The 20735-nt window shown below is 49.2% G+C and overlaps 1 protein-coding gene across 1 annotated transcript in view; it reads right to left on the bottom strand.

The window, feature by feature from the left end:
* Positions 1-20735, bottom strand: part of CRTAC1 (cartilage acidic protein 1) — a 119343-nt gene that overhangs the window by 51552 nt on the left and 47056 nt on the right. Inside the window, exon 2 of the mRNA XM_047072278.1 lies at positions 1553-1749. Coding sequence (XP_046928234.1) covers positions 1553-1749 — 197 coding nt within the window. The remainder of the gene's footprint in view (positions 1-1552; positions 1750-20735) is intronic.

Raw genomic sequence — 20735 nt, forward strand, 5'->3', positions numbered from 1 at the left:
CTATAGGGTGTTGTCTAGACCAACCGAAGAGGCTGCTGCCATCTGGAAGAGTCCAACGCATGTCCCACCTGGCCCCTTAGGGACATGAGGCTCTGAGTGCCCCAGGAGGACATTATGGCCTGGGACTTTCCAGCAGATGTGGCCCCATGGGAATGGACTTCATTCTAGTGGGCTGAGCTCAGGCTTGAGAGAATGGGAGAGTCAAGGGCTGGGAACCATTTTGATATTTAGCCCCAAGTACATAGTCCCCCAACTTGTGCAACACTAGGCACCCACTATGAGGCTCTCCACTGGGTCCTGAGGACATAGGATTGAGCAAGGCCATGGAGTATCTTTTTTTCCTTTTTTTTTTTTTTTTTTACTTAGAGAGAGAGAAAGCGAGCATGAGTGGGGGAGGGGCAGAGAGAGAGGAGACAGAGAATCCCAAGCAGGCTCTGCACTGTCAGCACAGAGCCCGATCCACGAACCATGAGATCGAAATGAAGAGTTGGACACTTAACCAACTGAGCCACCCAGGTACCCCAGGGCTTGGGTGTATCTTAATTAAAGGATGGATCTGGAGTCAGACCCCGGGGTTTGAATCTTGGGACTTACAAGTTTTGTGGCCTTGTGCCAGTCATGTGACCTCTGTGCTTTGGTCTCCTCAGCTATAAAGTGGGATGCCCAGAACCTACCTAAATGAGTTGTTGCAAGGCTTAGATGAGATGATTAATATAAAGTGCTTGGATCTAGGCCTGGCACACAGTAGGTGCTACTTAAGTATTAGCTGTTACCATTATTGTTACTATTACTTAGCCTTCTGGGCATCAATTTTCCTCAGCCATTCCTTGGTTTGTAGGGCCTCGCTACTCAAAGTGTGGTCCCTGGGCCAGCAGCATCATCATAGCCTGGGAGTATGTTAGCAATGCAGGATGTTGGGCCCCACGCAGACTTGCTGAGTCAGAATGTGCATTTATACAAGACCCCCAGGTAAGTCAGATGAGACACTTTGGGCTGGGAAAGGCTCCATGAACTCAAGTCCGTCTTCTTCCAAGTTGTATCCTCAGCCTCTAGTACCTCTAGTCTGGAATGGAGTTGGTGCTCAGCAGGAATTTGTGGCATGAATAAATGAGCTCAGCTAAAAGCTGTGGGGGGCCCTTGAAGGATTTCAAAGCATTTTGAAAGGTCCCCTAGAAGCAGCATAGAGGGCGATTCCGGGGGGCCATCTGTCCAGTGAGCAGTGGAGGGAAAGGAGGGGAGGGGTTAGGAGGACTGGGGGGCAAGGAGGACAGAAAGTCTGAGGGAGAGAACAGGTCTCCTCCATTCATGCTCCAAAGTTTCTAGGCCCAGGGCCTGGGAGCTGAGAACAAGCTTCATTTACAAGAGAAGAAGGGGTCCTCCTGGGGGTCTCAGCTGCGACAGAGCGAGGTGCTGGAGGCAGCAGGGGTCTACGCCTGGGGGAGCCCGTGACAGTAGCCTGAGGAAGGCCAGGGCCCGGAAGGCCCTACCTCCAGCTGGTGTTGGGAGGAAGAGGGTAGGAAGCAGGAAGAGGCCCAGGGCCCCACACCCTTACCTGAGAAGGCATTATTGGTGTTGAGGAAGTAGATCTCCTCACGGCCATCCCCGTCAATGTCGCAGGCTGTGACCCCGATAGCATTCCCTTGCCGGTCCCGCAGTGCATAGTAAGGGGAGCTGCGCTCATCCACTGCGATGTTCACCAGTCGCTTTTGGGCCCGGTCATACTTCAAAACCAGGTTGGGGCCGTTGTACCTGGAGGAGGTAGGGGGAGGGGGTGTTGAGGAGGAGCAACTGGGCTCACCTGGGGTCCCTGCCCCACCCCCCCCCTCAGCAATGGGGCTTGGAAAATCCTCCCAGACAGGTCAGTGGGGGGGGGGGGAGCAATTCAGTCCTGGCTCATTTAGGAGTCCCTGGGTGTTTGGTGAGTGTCCCTGAATCAGATACAGACTCACTTAAAGTAAGAGTCAGCTGGGCCCACATGGGACACAGTATGAGAAGCAGAGTGGCACAGAGGGACGGGCAGCCCGTGACAATCCCCTTACCACGGGCTTCACCGAAGAAAATGACCACCCCCCTAGATCTACCTTGCCCATTTCAATGTAAAAGACACTTTCATATTTATGATCTCACTAATTTAAATCTAATAAGCAAGTGGGGTGGGCATGGGAGGTTGTATTACTAATGCTTTTCACAGACGAGGCAACCGATGAGCTGCACTGGAGAAAATGAGGGTCAGGGTGCCGTTCCCCAAGGTAATGCAGCTAGTAAGTGTCAGGTGCTAGGTCCTGGACGCAGGCACTTGCTGCACAAATGAGCCCTGGAAGAGCAGAGGCTTTGTTGCTGAGGTTTGGAATGACTCTTTCCTGACAGAGCCCCGGCATTTAAACACAGTAGCATGAAATGGGCACCTCTGAACGGAGATTACAAACACATTGAAAGTCAGTGGGTGGATCCGTTGGATCTCTTTTTCTAAGGGACTCCATATGAAAGATTAAAATGCTCATCTATTGTCATCTCTCTGGTCTCATTCTCCTGCAGCCACTCAGTCTCTTGCTGCACTGAAGCCCCAGGCATGTTCTTGCCTCAGGGACTTTGCACCTGCTGTTCCCTCTGCCCAGGAGCCATTTCCTCCAGATATCCACGTGGCTGTCTCCCTGGCTCTGTTGTTGCTTCTCAGTGAGGCCTTCCTGCCACATTCCTGAAACCTGCAAACACTCCCCACCCCACTACTCTTATCCCTCATCCCTGCTCTCTTCCCCTGAAGCTTTTACTAGCAGCAGACCGTTCCCTATCTTCTTGTTTATCTCTTCCTTCTCTGTCTGATCCCACTAGAATATCAGCTCCAAGGGCAGAAGTTTTTGTCTGTTTCGTTCGCCAGGGCTTAGAACAGTCCCTGACACACAATAGGTGCTCAATAAATACTTGTTGAATGATTGAATGAATGAAACCTCAGAATCCACGTCTGAGTCATAAGGGTTTAGGTGTCCCACAGTCGATTTCTTCCCATTGCCTTTCCATCTGTGGAAAGCGCCATGCCCAAGGTCACCCTCGGGAGGCATAGCCGTGAATGTCGGAAGACCTTCTCCCGCCTCTAGGGAACACCAGCTCGCCAGGCTCTCCTAAGGAACCCGGCCAACGTCCATCCATTAGTCCCGGCCTCCTGCTTTTGTTTTAACCTAAGCGTGTACATCCTGAGTGACGTTTAGCTGCAGGCCTCCGGCTGTCCTGGCCCACAACACTCAGGAGGTGGGGATGGGGTGAGCGGAAAGACCTCGCCAAGGTCTTTGAGAGAAATCACTTCTTGTTTTCCTGAAACTGATCCAACTTGGGCCTCTCCTCCGTCACTGAGATGCAGAGCTTGTGAAGTTTGGGGAATGCTGAGCAACTGGCCAGGCGCATTTTGGCACCCACAGTGTGTTAAGGTGGGGCGGGGGTGCAGAGCTCACTGGGAGCTGCGTCAGCACCCAGTGATGGAAGGTCGTGCCTTGCACGCCTTGATGAACAGTGTCTGAGGTCTGCAAGTCGAGGGCCCGGCATGACCCATGGGGCGCGTCTGGGCAGGAGAGACAGAACACTTGGGTTCCAGCACCGGCAGCAGCTGGCTCCCGCCCCCAGGGACAGAAAGTGTCAGGATGCTGCACACTAGTCCTCCAAGCCCCCAGGTCTGCTGGTTGCTACCATCTTACTGCTCCTCACAAGACAACACAGTCCTAGAGCCCAGGGCTCATTAAAAGCACTATCAGATGCATTGTTTCACCTCAGCCCCACAGAACGAGGGTTGATAAGGCATTTTCCTAGAAAAGGAAACTGAGGGTCAGGAAGGCAGTGAGCTGTCCAAGGTTACACAGCTGGTATTGGCCGTGCCAGGCCTCTAACTATCTCCAGGGTCTAAATCCCGTGTTCTTTCCACACTGCCCATGGTGTCAACGCTCCCGGTTCTCTGATTTATCTTTCTGGTGACTTCCCCCAAAGTAGCGACCATGAGAAATGCCCATGAAGGAGGAGATAATAGCCTGCCATTCCCACAGCACTTGCACGTTCTCATCCTCGATTTCATTTACTTTCCCCAGGTCCTGACTTTCCCCCAGATTGGTTTTGTAACCTCAGGCTGGTCAGTTTCCCTTGCTAGGTTCTGGGTTTCTGTTCTGCAAACTGGACTAACTCAGGGGTCACAACACGTGTCGACAAATGTGGCCACAGGGAGGTAGGGGCCTGGCTCTGTGCAAATTGGAGGCCGGTCCTTTGGCCCTGAAGCCTCGGTGGCAGGTGTGCCCACATGGTCCCTGCTCCCCCATGGTGGTGGCCCTGGGGGAGCAGATGGCCCTGAATCATCTCTTCTTTGGAGAGCTTGGGGGTGCTAGTTCCAGGGCATTCCCTAGGGGTTAGCGGGGTGGGGTTACCAGGCCGGTTCAAGTTCCTCCATCTGTCACGGAAGGGGTAGGTGCCGTGGAGTCCTGCCTAAACCTAACTGGCGGCCTGGGGCGAAATCTTGACACTGTGGCCCCTTCCCTCCCACCACCCCCCCTAAGGATGACAGACACGAAGCCAAACCAACAGATCCTACTAGGCTTCCCAAAAAGCCCTGATGCGAAGCCAGAAGTAAATGCAGAGTTGACCGTCCTGCCTCCACCCAGGCTGCCCCTTGCTGGGTCTGCCGGACTGACATCTGGGCCTCCCACAATCCTCCCCCAGGATAACCAGTCTCATCCCCTCCCCTCTTCTCCCTAGAGCAGATGCTCCTGTCGGGTTCCTCACCACCCGCCCCCCACCCCCAAACAGTCTCTGCCTTCTCCAGCTCCTGTGACTTTGCTCAGCTGCAGCTGCCCCCTTCCGTGGGGAATGGTCTCCCCCTCCCGCCCTCCCCCGCAGCCTGCCCCTACCGACTGCCTCTCGCCTGGATGCGCTCTCTTCTCCGGGTACCCGGTGTTTTGCACCTCGCTTATTCCTGTGAGGGCAGAGCTGTTTGTGTTCCAACATCCCTTCCCTTCGTTACAACATATGCTTCTCGAGCCCAGGAAGCATGTGGCTACATCTCTGCATTTGCTGTGCCTACAGCGATCCTTGGCATTGAGAAGGTGCTCCACAAATGTCTGTCCAACGTATGAGTGAGAGGATGAAAATAATCACGAGCAGCGTCAATAGAGCGTCATCACGTGCCAAGCACCCTTCTGAGCGCCGTATACCCACCATCTCACTTCATCCTAATGGATTTTACAGGATTTTACAGATGTGGAGACCGAGGCACCGAGGTTGGCCACAGTCACTAACCCACCCACGGTCTCTCTGGGTGGCAGTCCCCATGTTGACAAGCCTCAGGGGCTGGAGGTGAGGGATGTGAAATGTCACATATCCTCTCTCTGACACCTGCCAGAAATCGTTGGTTTCTTCCAGAAATTCAGGAAGAGCTGAGGCTCAGCTAAAGGGGCTTGGGAAGTGGGACAGGGTCTTGTGTTCTTGAAAAGCAGCCGTGACTTCATAACATCAAAGCTGGGCCAGCAGGCAGAAGTGGCTGGCTTGGTGGCAACTGGGAAACCTGCCTGAGGGACACTGGTAGGGCACAACCCATACCGTGTGAGTGCCAACTAATTCTGGTGCCCGTCCTCTGGGACAGGACTGCTGTGGACAGGGAGGGCCTCTGGGTTAGGGGAGGGGAGCAGTGTGGGCACGGGGGCCTGGCCCTGCCCCTTCCTGGCTGTGACCTTGAACATGTCCCTTACTGCCTCATCCCTAACTCAGGGCTGCTACGTACCTCATGGCATGGCTGTAAGGCTGAGACAGTGTGTGTGATAACACTCGGTAAACTGTGAAGAGTTACACAATTCCAAGTTCTCATCGTTATGAAAAGTAACACAAAAGCTGAGGCACAATCTCGCTCTTCGCTGATCATTTTGAGTTTCCAAACACACCCTAGTGTTTCTTTTTTTTTTTAAGTTTATTTATTTTGAGCGAGAAAGAGAGAGACAGAGACAGAGAGAGACAGAGACAGTATGAGAGGGGGAGGGGCAGAGAGAGAGGGGGAGAGAGAATCCCAAGCAGGCTCTGCACCCACGAACCATGAGATCATGCCCTGGGCCAAGATCAATAATCAGACGCTTAGCGGGCTGAGCCCCGCCCCCCCCCCCCTTGTATCTCTTATCCCAAACACCTCACCCTTGATCTCTCATCCTCTGCAGCGTGTTTCTTTCTTCCCCTTCACGACCAAACTTCTTGGATACTTATCTTCACAGGTGGTCCTAATTCTCTCATCACCCATTCACCCCACCCCCACCCCCATTCCCCCCAACTCCAGCAAAGCCATTCTTATTACTGTCACAGGTGGCTTTCATGTGGCCACATCTAGGGACAGGCTTTCGGTCCTCATCTCCCTCGGCATCCCAGCTGCACCCGGTGTGAGGGCCTGCTCTCTCTCCACTCCCTCTTGAAACACCCTGCACTCTTGGCTTTGAGGACGCATGCTGTCCTGGCTCCTTTCCCTCTCTGGTTCCCCTTCCTTTTCCTCTTTACAGGTTCTTCCTTCTCTCCCTGCTCCTGGGCCCCTTTCTCCTCTCTCTGTCCCCTTCCAAAGGTGGATGACATCCATTCCCATGACCGACAACCCCCACATTTCCATCCCCGACCCGAATCCCTAGTCCAAGCACAGACTCCTACATCCGACGGCCTGCCTGACATTTCCCCTTGCATGCTCTGCACCAGTCTCCGATGGAACGTGCCCAAAATGGAAGTATGATTGCTCAGCACCCCCCTTCCCTGCAACGGGCACCCTGGTGCCAGCCTTGCTCTTCCGCCCCCTTGTCTTCACATCTAATTCATCGGCCAATCTTGTCATTTCTACCTCCTAAAATATTTCTAATGCTTTCTCTTCTTTCCTCACTCACTGTCACCATCTCTGGAGAGTCTCCTTCCACTGCTTCCCCTCCGGCCCCTAAAATCTAACCATTCCCCCACACTGTAGCCAGAAACATTTTTGAAACACATAAACCAGATCAGCCACTCCCCTGCTTAAAACCCTTTGGTGGCCCCCTTTAATGTTGGAATGACCCCTCACTATGCCTGGCCTGGGAGCCTGGCTCGGTCTGTTGCCGCCTTGCTGACGTCCTCCAACCGTGCTGGTCTCCTTTCAGTTCCTGGTGCCACCCCAGCCTCATGACCTCTTGCTTTGTCCTAGGAAGTGTCCTCCATTTCCCTCCTGCTTTGTCCTAGGCTGGCTCCTGCTCACCCTCTGGGTCCCACCTTGAAAGGCAGCTCAGAGAGATCATTCCCTCCCCAGTATTCCAATCCAATCGTGCACCCACTGCTCCGCTCTCGTTCAGGGGCATAGTTATTGCCCATTTCTCCCAGTAAACCATAAGCTCTGTGAGGGCAGGGACGGTGTCTGCTTTGTTCATCCCCATCACTGAGTACATAGTGAACGCTCAATAAATACTTGCCGAGTGAACAAAAGAGAAGAAGCTGTGGAAGGTATGGGATCATCACTGGGTGGGTGAGCAAAAATCAACTTTGATTTCCTATTTTTACTAGTCCCCACAAGATGTGTACAGACATAGTAATGACAATGAGGAGGATGGGACAGAACAACAAAGTGTTCTAGAAAGATACAGAGGATCTACCTTCTTTTCTGTTGAGAATCATTGACCCATGTGAAAAAAAAGTCACTTAGGCAGTTACATAAAGGGAAGCCAGATAAAAGGACATAATAATTACTGGGTACCTACTGAATATTAGATATTGTGCTAAGGAATTTACATGTGATATCTCATTGTACATAAATGGAAATTTAAAAAATATACAGCATATAAAATATGAAAAATGTATAAAATATGCTATATCTATTTTGAAAATTAAGAATAGGAAAATTTTTTCATTCTAAAAGGAAATAATGAAAAATATGCAGCTGTTCAACATTATAGTCAGGGGAGAGAGGCAGGGCAGAAAGAAGAGAAAGATGTATGTATACACAAAGAAACAAGATAGAGACACACAAGAATGCACACAGATGAAAACTGAGGGTCAGTGAAACCCTGAGCACAGACAGAAAGTCACATACATAAACACATATAAAGAGAATGGCCCATATAGAAACAGAGACACATGGATAAGGGGATATGAAGACCTACAGAAACAAATAGAGAGACTCTTGGAAGGACATAAAGTCATGGAAATACCAACAGGACTCTGAGACATTATCACGGAGAAACAACCCATCTTGTGGCCATCTTGGGCATGTCCTCTACAGAGTTTTAAAGGTGTGTGGCATTTTCACAACTATGGGCATAAGGGGGTATTTTATTTTTGTTCACTTCAATATCCTTATTTATTTATTTTATTTTTAAAGATTTATTTATTTATTTTGAGAGAGAAAGAGAGAGAGAGAGAGAGAGAGAGAGACAGGGAGACAGCGAGAGAATCCCAAGCAGGCTTTGCACTGTCAGCACCGAGCCCCACGTGGGGTTTGAACTCATGAACCATGAGATCATGACCTGAGCCGAAATGAAGAGTTGGATGCTTAACCGACTGGGCCACCCAGGTGACCCTCAATATCCTCATTTATAGATGAAAAAAATGATTTTCAGAGAAGAGTGACTTTCTGAAAGTCAAAAGCTAATTATTAGACAAAATAAACTGAAAGACATACTCATTCCTTAGTCTAAAGCAGGGAACAGCAAAACTATGGCCTTTGGGCCAAATATGGCCTGCTACCTATTTTTGTAAAAAAAAGTTTTATTGCGGGGCGCCTGGGTGGCTCAGTCGGTTAAGCGACCGACTTCGGCTCAGGTCATGATCTCGCGTCGGGCTCTGTGCTGACAGCTCAGAGCCTGGAGCCTATTTCAGATTCTGTGTCTCCCTCTCTCTGACCCTCCCCCGTTCATGCTCTGTCTCTCTCTGTCTCAAAAATAAACATTAAAAAAATTAAAAAAAAAAAGTTTTATTGAGACACAGACATGTTCACTCATTGATGTATTTTCTATGGCTGTTTTTCACTTTTCCTATACAACAGAGTTGAGGAGTTGAGGAGTTGCAACAAAGACTGTAAACCTCCGAAGTTGACAATATTTACCATTTGGCTCTTTGCAGAAAAAGATTTCCAACCCCTGGCTTAAAGGACTGTCAGCCTTATTTTATAGTTATATTACAAGTTCTAAGTGATCATTATCATAACAGAATGCAAAATTAGAACAAGCTCTAGTAAAAATTAATTTGGAGTCAGCACTTGGGAATACACAGTTTTCTGACACAAGTACTTCAGGGTGAGTATAGGTGAAATGTAAGGAACATTTTAGGTCTGAGGATGGAGACTGTGAGGCGAAATAATGTGTGGGGATAAAAGGGGTTGAGAAGAGTTGCCTAAGGTGAACAGGGTCCCCTATATGGTGGTTTATTTAAGGACAAGAAATGAACAAAAGCATGTTCCCTTTAAGTGAGTGAAGGAGTTAAACGTGGTGTGATAGATGACCTCCAAAGATGGTTGCCATCATTTTCTTTCTTCTCTGTATTCACACGTTACTCCACTCATCAAGAAGTAGAATCTGTTTTGCCTCCCCTTGAATCTGGGCAGGCTCTGTGACTTGCCTCGATTGCAGAATATGATGGAATGGAAGTGATGTTGAGCCAGTTCAGGGCCTAGCCTGTAGGAGACCTACCAGCTTCCCCTTGGTCTCTGGGGGAAGCCAGTCACCATGTAAGAAATTTAACTACCTTGAGACAACCATGCTCTGAGAAAGCCCAGTCTAGCCCCCTGGAGAGACCATCTGGAAGATCACCTACACACTAGATACCTGAGTGAGGACCTCACGGGCTGTCCAGTCCAGCCAAGCCTACACTTGAAAACAGCCTAGTCAGTGACACCAACTAATGGCCTGTGGAGCAGAAGAATGACCCAGCTGAGCCCTACCCAAATTTCTGACCCACAGAATTGTGAGAAATCAGAAATTATTTTTAAGCTACTAAATTTTTGGAATAAGATTCAGATAATGACCTATCATTTCAGATCTAAGGGGAAGAGGAGCTTTCTCTCCTGGAAAGTAGGAAAGAGTATTCTAAATCAGTGGAATTCTCTAGGACAGCCATTTCAGTTCACAGTAGGCATGTCTCCCCAAGGAAGGCCTGGATGCATTGGGGTGATACTTGGCTCTCAGAATTTCTAATGGTCTGTGCAGAGGCTGAGAGTGGAAGGGTAATGAGAAATACAGAGATTTGAGGTACCTGGGTGGCTCAGTTGGTTAAGTGCCCAACTCTTGGTTTTGACTCAGGTCATGATCTCATGGTTTGTGAGTTCAAGCCCTGCATCAGGCTCTATGCTGACAGCATGGAGCCTGCTGAGATCCAATCTCTCTCTCTCTCTCTCTCTCTCTCTCTCTCTCTCTCTCTCTTTCTGCCCCTCCCCCACTTGTGTATTCTCTCTCTCTCTCTCAAAATAAATAAATAAACTTAAAAAAAAGAAATACAGGGATTCCAGACAACCCTGTTTTTTCTATTCCTCTTTCTCATTCTTTATAAATTGCATGTTTATCTTGTTCTTTCCTTTCTAGACAAAGCTGTTGAATGTACAATGTTGAACATAGATAATTTGTTTGGAAATACGTGTAATGCTCTTTTTTTTTTCTTTTTTACATATTTAACTGTTTGAAAGTTGTTGAGGTTAAACAGGACCAGAAAACATATGGGAAGACATTTAAACAGGAGATTTACAGATTGTATCCTGTATGAGGATATATCCAGAGGCCAGATATTAGCTTAAAGGAATGGAGACTTTGGCAGTGGGAGGGCTCTAGGCATCATGAGAAATCTGGGGCTGGGGACTTTATAGTGGAGTAAATTGGATAGGTCTAGAAAGGGCATCCCAGAAAACAAACAAACAAACAAATAAACAAATTTGATCCTGAATGAGGAGCTAACCTGGTTGGAGAAGACCCCACAAAAAAGTACAAAGAAGAAGGTAACTCTAAGATGGAGGTAAAAACCTTTTATTCTAGGGGGTGGATGGCTTTTCAATGTTTATTTATTTTTGGGACAGAGAGAGACAGAGCATGAACGGGGGAGGGGCAGAGAGAGAGGGAGACACAGAATCGGAAACAGGCTCCAGGCTCTGAGCCATCAGCCCAGAGCCTGACGCGGGGCTCGAACTCACGGACCGCGAGATCGTGACCTGGCTGAAGTCGGACGCCCAACCGACTGCACCACCCAGGCGCCCCGGGGTGGATGGCTTTTCAAGAAAGGGATGTTTAGCACCAAAAGGTCAGAAAATAATCTGTAGTGATGAGTGTCTATGTTCTTTAAAAACTCCATGCAGACTGATTGATTTATGTCTTGTTCTAAAGAAGATCTGTGCTCAGCATGTATTTTATGCCCTTGGAATTTCTTGTATTTTGATGAGCATGGAAGCACCCAGAAGGGAGAGACTACCATTTGCAGCTCTTTCCCCCACTATACCTAGGACAATGCCAGGAACAGACAGCGCTTGGTCATTTTTGTTGGTGTTGATGATGATGATGAGGTTGATGATGATGACGATAGTGAAGACCAGGACTCTAGTCCTCACTGCATGTTTATCTCAAGAAAAGGTGAAGAGAGGAGGCAGGACTCCCTTAAACTATTAAAGGAAGGATTCAGGTGACAGATGGAGGCTGTGTTAATCAGGATTCTTTGGCTGCAAGTGGCAAACACTCCACCTAAACTAATGGAGGAATTTATTGGCTCAGATGCCAGAATAGAGAGGGTACACCCAGGCCTCGGGGTGACTGGAACCAGGGTTCTGACCAGAAGCTTATCAAGACTTCATTTCTCCATTCCTCTTCCTTTTCCCTCTGTCTGTCGGCCTCCTTCTCTCACATCATCTTCCTTCACAAGGCTTGGCCTGTGGCAACACTCTCAGCCTTGCCTCTCAGCTTCAGCACAGATGGTGGATGCTTTCCTTCCTCAGTTCCAGTGTGAGAGGCCTCGGGGAAGGGCTCTGATTAGCCCAGGTGGAGTCACATGCTCACATCAGAAGCGGGGAGCCTGTGGTGGACAGCCTTCAACCAGTACCAAAGCTAGTGAGAGCTGCATCACAGGAGCTACATATTTTCAGGAGGAGAAGTGCCAGGAAGGATGAAGGATGTGTCTCTAGATAGACAGTCACTCATCTGGGTCTGTACATTCCGGAGACAGACTTGCCAGGGCCCACTGATGGAAGGCAATGATTCCCTGGCAACACCGAGTCCCTGTGTCCTCTAGATACATCTCAAGGTCTCCCCACTCCCCTCCAGAAGCTCCAGAAAGAGGTAAACACAGAAAGTGGAGCGACTGTCTGACTCACTATGTTCTGGAAATGGGTCTGGCTCTTGGCTTCCTGCCTGCCCCTCCATTGCTGGCTGCAGGGGGCAAGAGGGCACAGAGAGCTGGCAGTAACGAGCCCAGTGTGGGGTGTGGGAGGACACGTGGTGAGCCCTGGCCCAACTCTGTGATCAGCCTTCCGTGGGTTCAGGCAAATCACTTAACTGCTTCATCACAAAATACTTCAAATGTCTAGTCAAACTTCCTTCTCTCATGCCGTAAGTACCTGGAAGCTTTTAGATAAAAAGATACTAGTCTTTGTCTCTGTTTCTCTTCTGGTTAAGGAGGTGGGTCAATTTAGAGGCAGAACAGTGAGGCAAGGAGCCTATGGATGCCTCCCTCTTCTTTAAGAGTAAAAAAGAGAAGCCAGTTTTTCTCCAATGACTTCATTCCACCCTTCTGGGATCCTGTTTCCAGGTTGGGCACACTGCATGACACATGATGTAATTCTCTGCTCCGAGAGCCTCCAGCCTAATATGGCAAATAAGGAGGGGCCCCAATCCCAAGCTTTCAGAGGAGTGAGAGGTCACTTCTGCTGGGGCAAAGCCTTTATAAAGAAGATACATTTGATCTAGAACGTGAAGGAAGTAGAAGATTTTCATAGAAGATATGAGTTAGGCATTTATAAAAGAAATACTGTGAGCTATGAAGCAGAAAAATCTGCTTAGGGAATAGAAGGTAGAATAACTAGATGACACAGAGATGTGTGTTGGACAGTCGTGCAAAAGAGAGGAAGGCAAACTGGAAAGTACACGGCAGCTAGGACTTTGGATGTTGTGGCATGTAAGACTTCAGATTTTATCTGGTGGGAAATGGGGAGCTGCTGGAGGATTCTGGGCAGGACGTACCATTAAAACAGGACTATTTTGAAGAGAACTGTCTGGTGGCTGTGTGCATGAGGGACTGGCCAGGGGACAGAACTGAAATGATAGTGCAGAAGAATGGAAATTCTTCTGAATTATTCCAAAAACTCCCCAAATGCCTTGAGCAGATTTTTGTTCCTTGCAAGCAAATGACTCCTAAGACAAAGCAGAGTCATGAAGACACAGAAATCAAGAAAGCAAGGGTTAAAAGGAGAGGCATGGCCAACAGTGCTAAATGCTTTCAAGAAGTCAAAAAGGCCAAGGATTGAACAAGCAAATGGATCTTGCAACTTGGAAGGCACGGATGACCTTCAAGGAAGCTGTTTCCTTAGAGAAGAGAGAGGAGCTGGGTTGAGGGCAGAGGAGAGTGGACGGGCAGCAGTGTGGCTGACTCACTGAGGACCAGAAGGGCACAGGAAGGCCTTGGATCCTGGCTAGGGGACACAGTTAAGTGACAGTTTTGCCATCATGCACCATGCCTGTGCATATTTGTGGGTAAGAGGAAAAGACCCCAGAAGGCAGTGGATTTAGAGGGACCCTGCAGGACGTGTAGGAGGTGGAGCAGACAGAGTCTAAAGCTCCAGCCGTCTAAGCTCCGATCGCCCGGAATTAAGAGAAGAAGAGAGGAAGGCACGATGGGTAAGAAGTCAGGACGAGGTGGAAGAGAGCAACTGGGAAGTTGGTGCCCAGAGACCTTGGTCTGCTCCTAGGTAAAGAAGAAGTAAGGTTCTGGGGTGCCTGGGTGGCTCAGTCGGTTAAGCGCTGGATTTCAGTTCAGGTCATGATCTCACTGATCGTGGGTTCAAGCCCCGTGTCGGACTCTGTGATGACAGCTCAGAGCCTGGAGCCTGCTTTGTATTGTGTGTCTCTCTCTTTCTGCCCCTCCCCCACTCACGCCTTGTCTCTCTTTCTCTCAAAAATAAATAAATATTAAAAAAGGTAAAAAAAAAAAAAAAAAAGAAGTGAGGTTCTTAGTGTCCACAGAGGACACTGTGGAAGTCACGGCTTAAGGAAGGAGGAAGTCAAAGTAACGACTGAGGAGCTAATACATGGCAGTTTTCCATGGTAAATGGGGCATGCAGGGTGAGCCACCTCAGAGGGTGAAGTAGGGACAACTTGAGGGGTGGTAAGAGGCAGAAGGCAGGGGCGGGACAGGGTTAGCTGAGGGGGCAGGGAGGACACGCTTTGCACCAGGAGTGAAGCAATTAGAGCAGGGGGGCCAGGACAGGGGCCAGGAGGTCCACCAGAGGTAAGGCACAGGCAGAGGTGGAGTGCAGGCATGGCTGTCTCAGGGAGCCACACTCAGGATGGGAGCAGGCATTCACGGTCTTAGATCTGGAATGGGGGCTGCCTGCCCTCAGTCCCTGGGAGTGGCTGGGTAAAGGTGGTGGGAACATCCTTTCTAGGGAGCGAGTGGGCTCTGTGGCTGCAACATGGGGGCAGCAGAAAGCGCACCGGACTTGGAGTTCGAACAGAGAGGCTGAGAGGCAGTGTAGCTCTGTGGTGAGGAGTGTGGCCCAGAAGTCAGACCACCTGAGGGCATATCACCCGCTCTGCAACTGTCTACAGTGTGGGTGTCCTTGGGCAAGTCACCCCAGCCTGTCCATGCCTATTTCCTGAAATCAGCCCCCCTGCCCTAGGGTCGTGCTGAGAATGAAGGTAATACATGTAAAGTTGTTAGTACAGTGTTGGGCAAAGAGCAAATGCTCACTAAACACTAATTAGTATGTCTGTCTTCTCCCACATACACTTGGTGCCTCACACGTAATGGGAACTCGATAAATATTTTTGAAAGAATGAATTATTAGGATTATTACCTGGGTAGCCTTGAGCAGAGAAGACTGAGCTCTGCAGAGTTTTGGATTATATTTTATTCTTCTAGCCCCTAACACAGTGTTTGCTAAAGGAACCTGCTTACATTCTCTAGGATTCAGTTTCCTCATCTATAAAGGAGAGCTAATAATATTTGCTCTACCTGAAGGTCAAATGAGTTAACGTATGTAAACTGTGACACAGCCGTAGGTTTTGCATGTGCACGCACCCACTCGTGCGTGCGCGCGTACGTGCGTGCACGCACACAATATATGGCTGTTGTCTGCAGCACAGGCAGCCGCGTGGGCCCCCGGGGAGCTCTAGCTCTTCTACCCTACCCGACAGGAGCTGAATGATAGGCCCATCGAGCTGCAAGAAGCCCTGTGAAAGGGCGACGATAGGAATTTGTTGAGGGCCTGGTCAGAAGGTGTCTGTGGTTCTCTCCAGCAGGGACGGAGTCCGGAGCTGGGCACTAGACTGGACATGAGGTATGCAGGAGCTGCTTTAAGTCAGCCTGCCCTGATGCCTGCATTGGACAAGCAAGGAGACACAGGTGACTAGCCACGGCTCTGGGGAGGGGGAGAGAACAAAACAGCTCCTGGATGGCGAAGGGCAGGGCTTCACGTGAAGACAAGGACCAGGTGGGCTCCTGTCGGTCACAGCTCACGAGGGAACGGAGATGGCCATCTTCAGCTTAGAAAAGCCCCGTCCTTCTAGCCCAGGGGTCTGTCCAACCAGAGTCCTGGCCCAGACTCTAGCTGGGTGGCAGGCCCCTCTTTATGCTGATATGCTTCCCCCATGATGACTGTCTGCTTGGAATTTCTCCTTTTTTTTTTTTTTAAGTTTATTTATTTTGAGAGAGACAGAAGACAGCACGAGTGGGGGAGGGGCAGAGACAGAGAGAGAGAGAGAGAGAGAGATGGAGAGAGAGAGAGGGGGAGAGAGAGAGAGAGAGAGAGGGAGAGAGAGAGAATCCCAAGCAGGCTCCACGATGCTAGCTGTGGAGCCTGACGTGGGGCTCGGACCCACGAACCGTGAGATCATGACCTGAGCCGAAACCAAAAGTCAGACCCTTAACCAACTGAGCCACCCAGGCGCCCCTTGGAATTTCTAATGGAAGTCACTGTTGGCGTCTCCCCACCCCCACCCCTGCCCTGTGCCTATCAGGATACATGGGCCATGCTGTGTTGGCCCCATCCCCCTTCGCCTGCCTGGATCTCCACATGCTCTCTCCAGATCCTGTGGATATACAGTACTGCTTGCTGGATTCCACTCCCTATACACCCTGCGATCCCATCCCAATGGGAAAATCAAGTTCCTTCCAGTTTTTTCTCATCCTGCAGCTAATGGGGGCATGCCTGGCTGTCTTAAGAAATAATAGTTGGAGGAGGCAGCAAAAGCCTTCTAGTTGCTATGGAGTGTTAACTGACGAATTAAACTCTTCATTTTGATTTGAAGGAAATAGTCCTAGAAGAGACTCTTGCTTTAAAAAAATATAAAGCTGCCAACAATGAAAGGCATTCATTCAGAGGGGTCTTTGTTGCCAAGCTGGCTTGAATTCCCTTAGCCATGCATTAACACTAATCAGAATCTGGCTGTTGGAGCAAATGTGCATTAAAAGTTTAGCGATAGAAAATGTTGTGTGTTAAGTATTAGCGACAAAGTACCAGATGTACCTAGATAGTTATTCTTTAAAGTGCTTGCAGTATAAAATTACCTACCTGAATGGCAATTAAAAATAAACAGCTATTTTAATTAATAATGAAAGGTACACAACTATAACCTAAGATATTAGGTAATTCAGACATTTTACGTTTGAACTATCCAGCTAGAGTAAAGCCCCAACTCGAGCTGGTACGCTGTGATTACAGAAGACTGGCAGGAAGATCCTTGCTACTCAAAGTGTGGGTGGGAACAGCTGGCACCTGCAACATTTGGGGTCATGTAAAAAATGCAAAATCCTGGGCCCTAGATCTCTGAGTCAGAACCTCCATTTAAACAAGATGCTTGGGTGACTCACATACACAGTGAAGTTTGAGAAGGGTTGATCTGATCAGTGTTTCTCTCTCTGTCTCTCTCTCTTTTTTTTAAGTTTATTTATTTATTTATTTTGGGGGGGAGAGAGAGAGAGAGAGAGAGAGAGAGAGAGAGAATGAGAGGGGGAGGGGCAGAGAGAGAGAAAGAGAGAATCCCAAGCAGGCTCCATGCTGTTAGCACAGAGCCTGATGCAGGGCTTGATCTCACGAACTGTGAGATCATGACCTGAGCTGAAACTAAGAGTCTGACCCTTAACCGACTGAGCCACCCAGGTGCCCCATGGATCAGTGTTTCTCAAAGAGAAGCCTGGCGACCATTTAGATCTGAAACACCTAGAGAGCTTGGTAATTCCTGAGCCCCATCCAGACCTACTGAATCAGGATGTCCAGACACGGACTCCAGGAATCCAGCATTTCAAATAATCTCCCAGGTGGTTTTCATGCTCAGCAAACTGTGAGACCCATTCAGTCCTTCCAGGTCTTACTGAGGTCCACTTAAGGGCCAGGTGACAAATGGCATCCTGAGTCCAATACGAAAGAATTTGGATGGGCATCATCTCTGCCATTTAGGAGTTTATAACAACATTGCTAGAGCTGAACATGAACATCTATATATTCATAACGCATCTGAGTCTCCCTTCCATACTTGTGGAAATGCATTCTCCCTGAGGGTAGAGAATAACAGACATGTTGTCCTCGTCCTTCTAGCTCTTTTCCTGTTGCCGAGCTGACTTCTACTCCAAGGGGCCATTCATTCTTTTGGGCTACTGGGCCAGGCCCAGCCCACTGCTCAGCCACCTGAGTGTCCTGCTCAGGGAAGACAGGAAACCAGTGATTCACTTCAGTAGCCTTTTCCTCTAAACTCTCTCCTCTCCTTGTGCCCATCACCCCTCGCAAGAGCCAGCAGATCCGGGCCCTGTGCAGCTGTGCCCAAGTTGTTCCCAAACCACAGGTCAGGAAAGGGGCAGATCAAGCCTAGGCATCTGCGAGCACTCAGTCCTTGGGGATGGCACGAGCTTTCTTCTTTTCCTTTTGATGTCTGTATTGGTTCCTTTGGAAAGAGAGAGATGCAAACCATAATACTCTTTCTTAGAGATAAGAGAAAACCAGCCAGCATCTTTTGAAATTCAATGTACGACAAGGGAGATGGGGCAACGTGTGATAGGAGCCTGGCTGGAGGTCTCTGTAGACTCAGAAGCTTCAATAAATGGTAAGCGGGCCAGCCCTCAACAGTGGTCCATCAGTGGAAAAATGTGTAAGTTGGGCTAACGTGGCCCTGATCTTAGGACTCAAAACACGCCTTGCAGTTGCAGAATGCTTTCTGGTTTACCCACATGTATGACTTAATCCTCTCAGCGATCCAGTAGGGGTCATTATTCATCTCCCCTCCCCCTTTCAGTGCAAAACTAAAAGGCCAGAGGTTAGTCATATGCCTGGAGAGCTGGAAAGTGGAGGGCTGGGCCTTGAATTTGCTTCCTCTGACTTCAAATTCTAGTTTCTTTTCACCCAACAATAATGCCTTATTCTAGTCATGAGCTAACATATTATTTTAACTAGACCAGGGATTCCTGTTGGCACAGCTCTCTCCAAATTATACCACTGAGTGCAGAACCAGCACGTGACACTCCCTCAGCAGGTGCGGTGGCCAAAAATGCGTTGCTGCTTCTTTACTTTGCAGCTCTGGCAAACTCTCGGAGGTATAGGTGAAAAACCAATGCCAGATGGCTCTTGCGGAGAAGCCTCAATGGCCTGGCTGCTGTGGGATCACCCTGGGAGGAATGTCTTTGCAGCTGGAGAACATGGAGGCCCACGCTGGACCCGGGACCACACAAGCCCCACGCGGCGGACCGGACCTAACTTGGCTCAGCGCCACTTTCAGTGTTCAAGGCCAGCACTGAAGTGAAGTGAGGAGGAGTTGCTATAGTGAGAGCAGCATCCAGGAGGCATTCCTGCTCGTGTCGAGAGCCCCCTCCAGGCCTGGATGTGGATGGTGATGAAGCTCGATGGTGACAGCAGAAATAATGCTCCTGTCCGCACAATCATCGGACTCAACGGATAAATGCAGACCTGTTGTCAGAAATGACGATCTGGGTACTACAAATAACTAGCTCAACGTTGTGATCACTGGAGCTGAGGCTCAGGAGGGAGAAGGAAATGTGGGTAGGAATCTACAGTGATCAGGAGATTCTGCCCCCCGGAAGGGTCTTCAAAGAGCGGAGAGGGCTCCTGACAAAGCCTGCTTGCCCACATCCAAGAATGAGGCGTGTCCCTTTGATGTGCCCTCCTCCTCCATCTTTGTGTGGAACGATTCCCGTATAGAAAGTGTGTGCCAGGACCGTGCTGGGGCCGCACACTCCTGTATTAGCTTCCTAAGGCTGCCGTAACAAGTTACCACAAACTGGATGGCTAAAAACAGAAATGTATTCTCTCATAGACCTTGAGGCCTGAAGTGCAAAATCAAGGAATGGGCAGGGCTGTGTTCCTGGACCTAGAGGATCTAGGTGAGAATCTCTTCCTGGCCTCTTCCAGCTTCTGTGGCTACAGGTGTCATTTGACTTGTGGCCGCCTCGCTCCAATCTCTGCCTCCACAGTCCCAATGCCTCCTCTTCTCTCAAAACCCCCTCTGTTGGTCTCTTTTAAGGAAGGATGTGATTGCATTTAGGGCCCACCCAGGTAGTCCAGGATAAGCTCTTCTCAAGGTCTTTAACTGAATCGCATCTTTTCCCATTAACATATCACTGGATCCAGGAAGTGGGGAATGGACTTCCCTTTTGGGGCGCCATCATCCAACCCACTACAGCCCCCTCTGAATTAACTCTTATTTTCCCATGAGACATACCAGTTAGGATACTAATAATTGTAGCTGGAGAGCATACTAGGTGCTTCAAAGGCATTATTAGCTCAACTGATCTTGCCGACAGCTCTGTAAGGCCAATATTTGCATTCCCCATCACAAAGAAAGAACAGAAGCTCTGAAGTCCATATTCCTTCAGCTGCACCAGAGCTTTTTGGTTTGTGTCCTGTGGGGCTCAAAGGTCTTCAAGGACCCCACGGGGAAGAGGAGAGGATGAGTAAGACCCTGAGCCTCTAACCCTCTTCACCACAGTTCCACCCAGACCTGATTTAGACATTAGAGGCTGCAGAAGAGTTTTTTTGTTCCAAAGGGTTACACTGAGAAAGTAGTTTGCAAATCACAGCACTGTGGCCCACTGCCTTGTGCTGTTTGGGCAGGGGCCTGGGTTTAGGAGCCCCACCTCTGGAGGCACACTCACCTGGGTTCAGATATGCTCGCTATCCTGTCCTTGTTCTGTGTCCTCAGGCAAGTTACCCAACCTCTCTGAGCATCGTATTTTGCATCTGTGCCATGGAAACAATAATAGTATCTACCTCAAAGGGCTGTTGTGAGAACTGAATGAGATCATGCACTTATAGTGCTGACAAAGGGCTCAATAGAGAATAGCTATTCTTGGGGTGCCTGGGTGGCTCAGTCGGTTAAGCATCTGACTTCAGTTCAGGTCATGATCTCCTGGTCTGTGGATTCGAGCCCTGCGTCGGGCTCTGTGCCGACAGCTCAGAGCCTGGAGCCTGCTTTGGATTCTGTGTCTCTCTTTCTCTCTGCTCCTCCCCCACTCACATTCTGTCTCTATCTCTCTCAAAAATAAATAAACATTAAAAAAATGTTTTTAAAAAGAACAGCTATTCTTTTTATTGTTCTCTT

Source organism: Lynx rufus, unplaced genomic scaffold (assembly GCF_022079265.1).
Source record: "Lynx rufus isolate CCGP_SWC_20201006 ecotype Redwood Valley unplaced genomic scaffold, mLynRuf1.p SCAF_11, whole genome shotgun sequence".
In the NCBI taxonomy this organism is placed as follows: domain Eukaryota; kingdom Metazoa; phylum Chordata; class Mammalia; order Carnivora; family Felidae; genus Lynx; species Lynx rufus.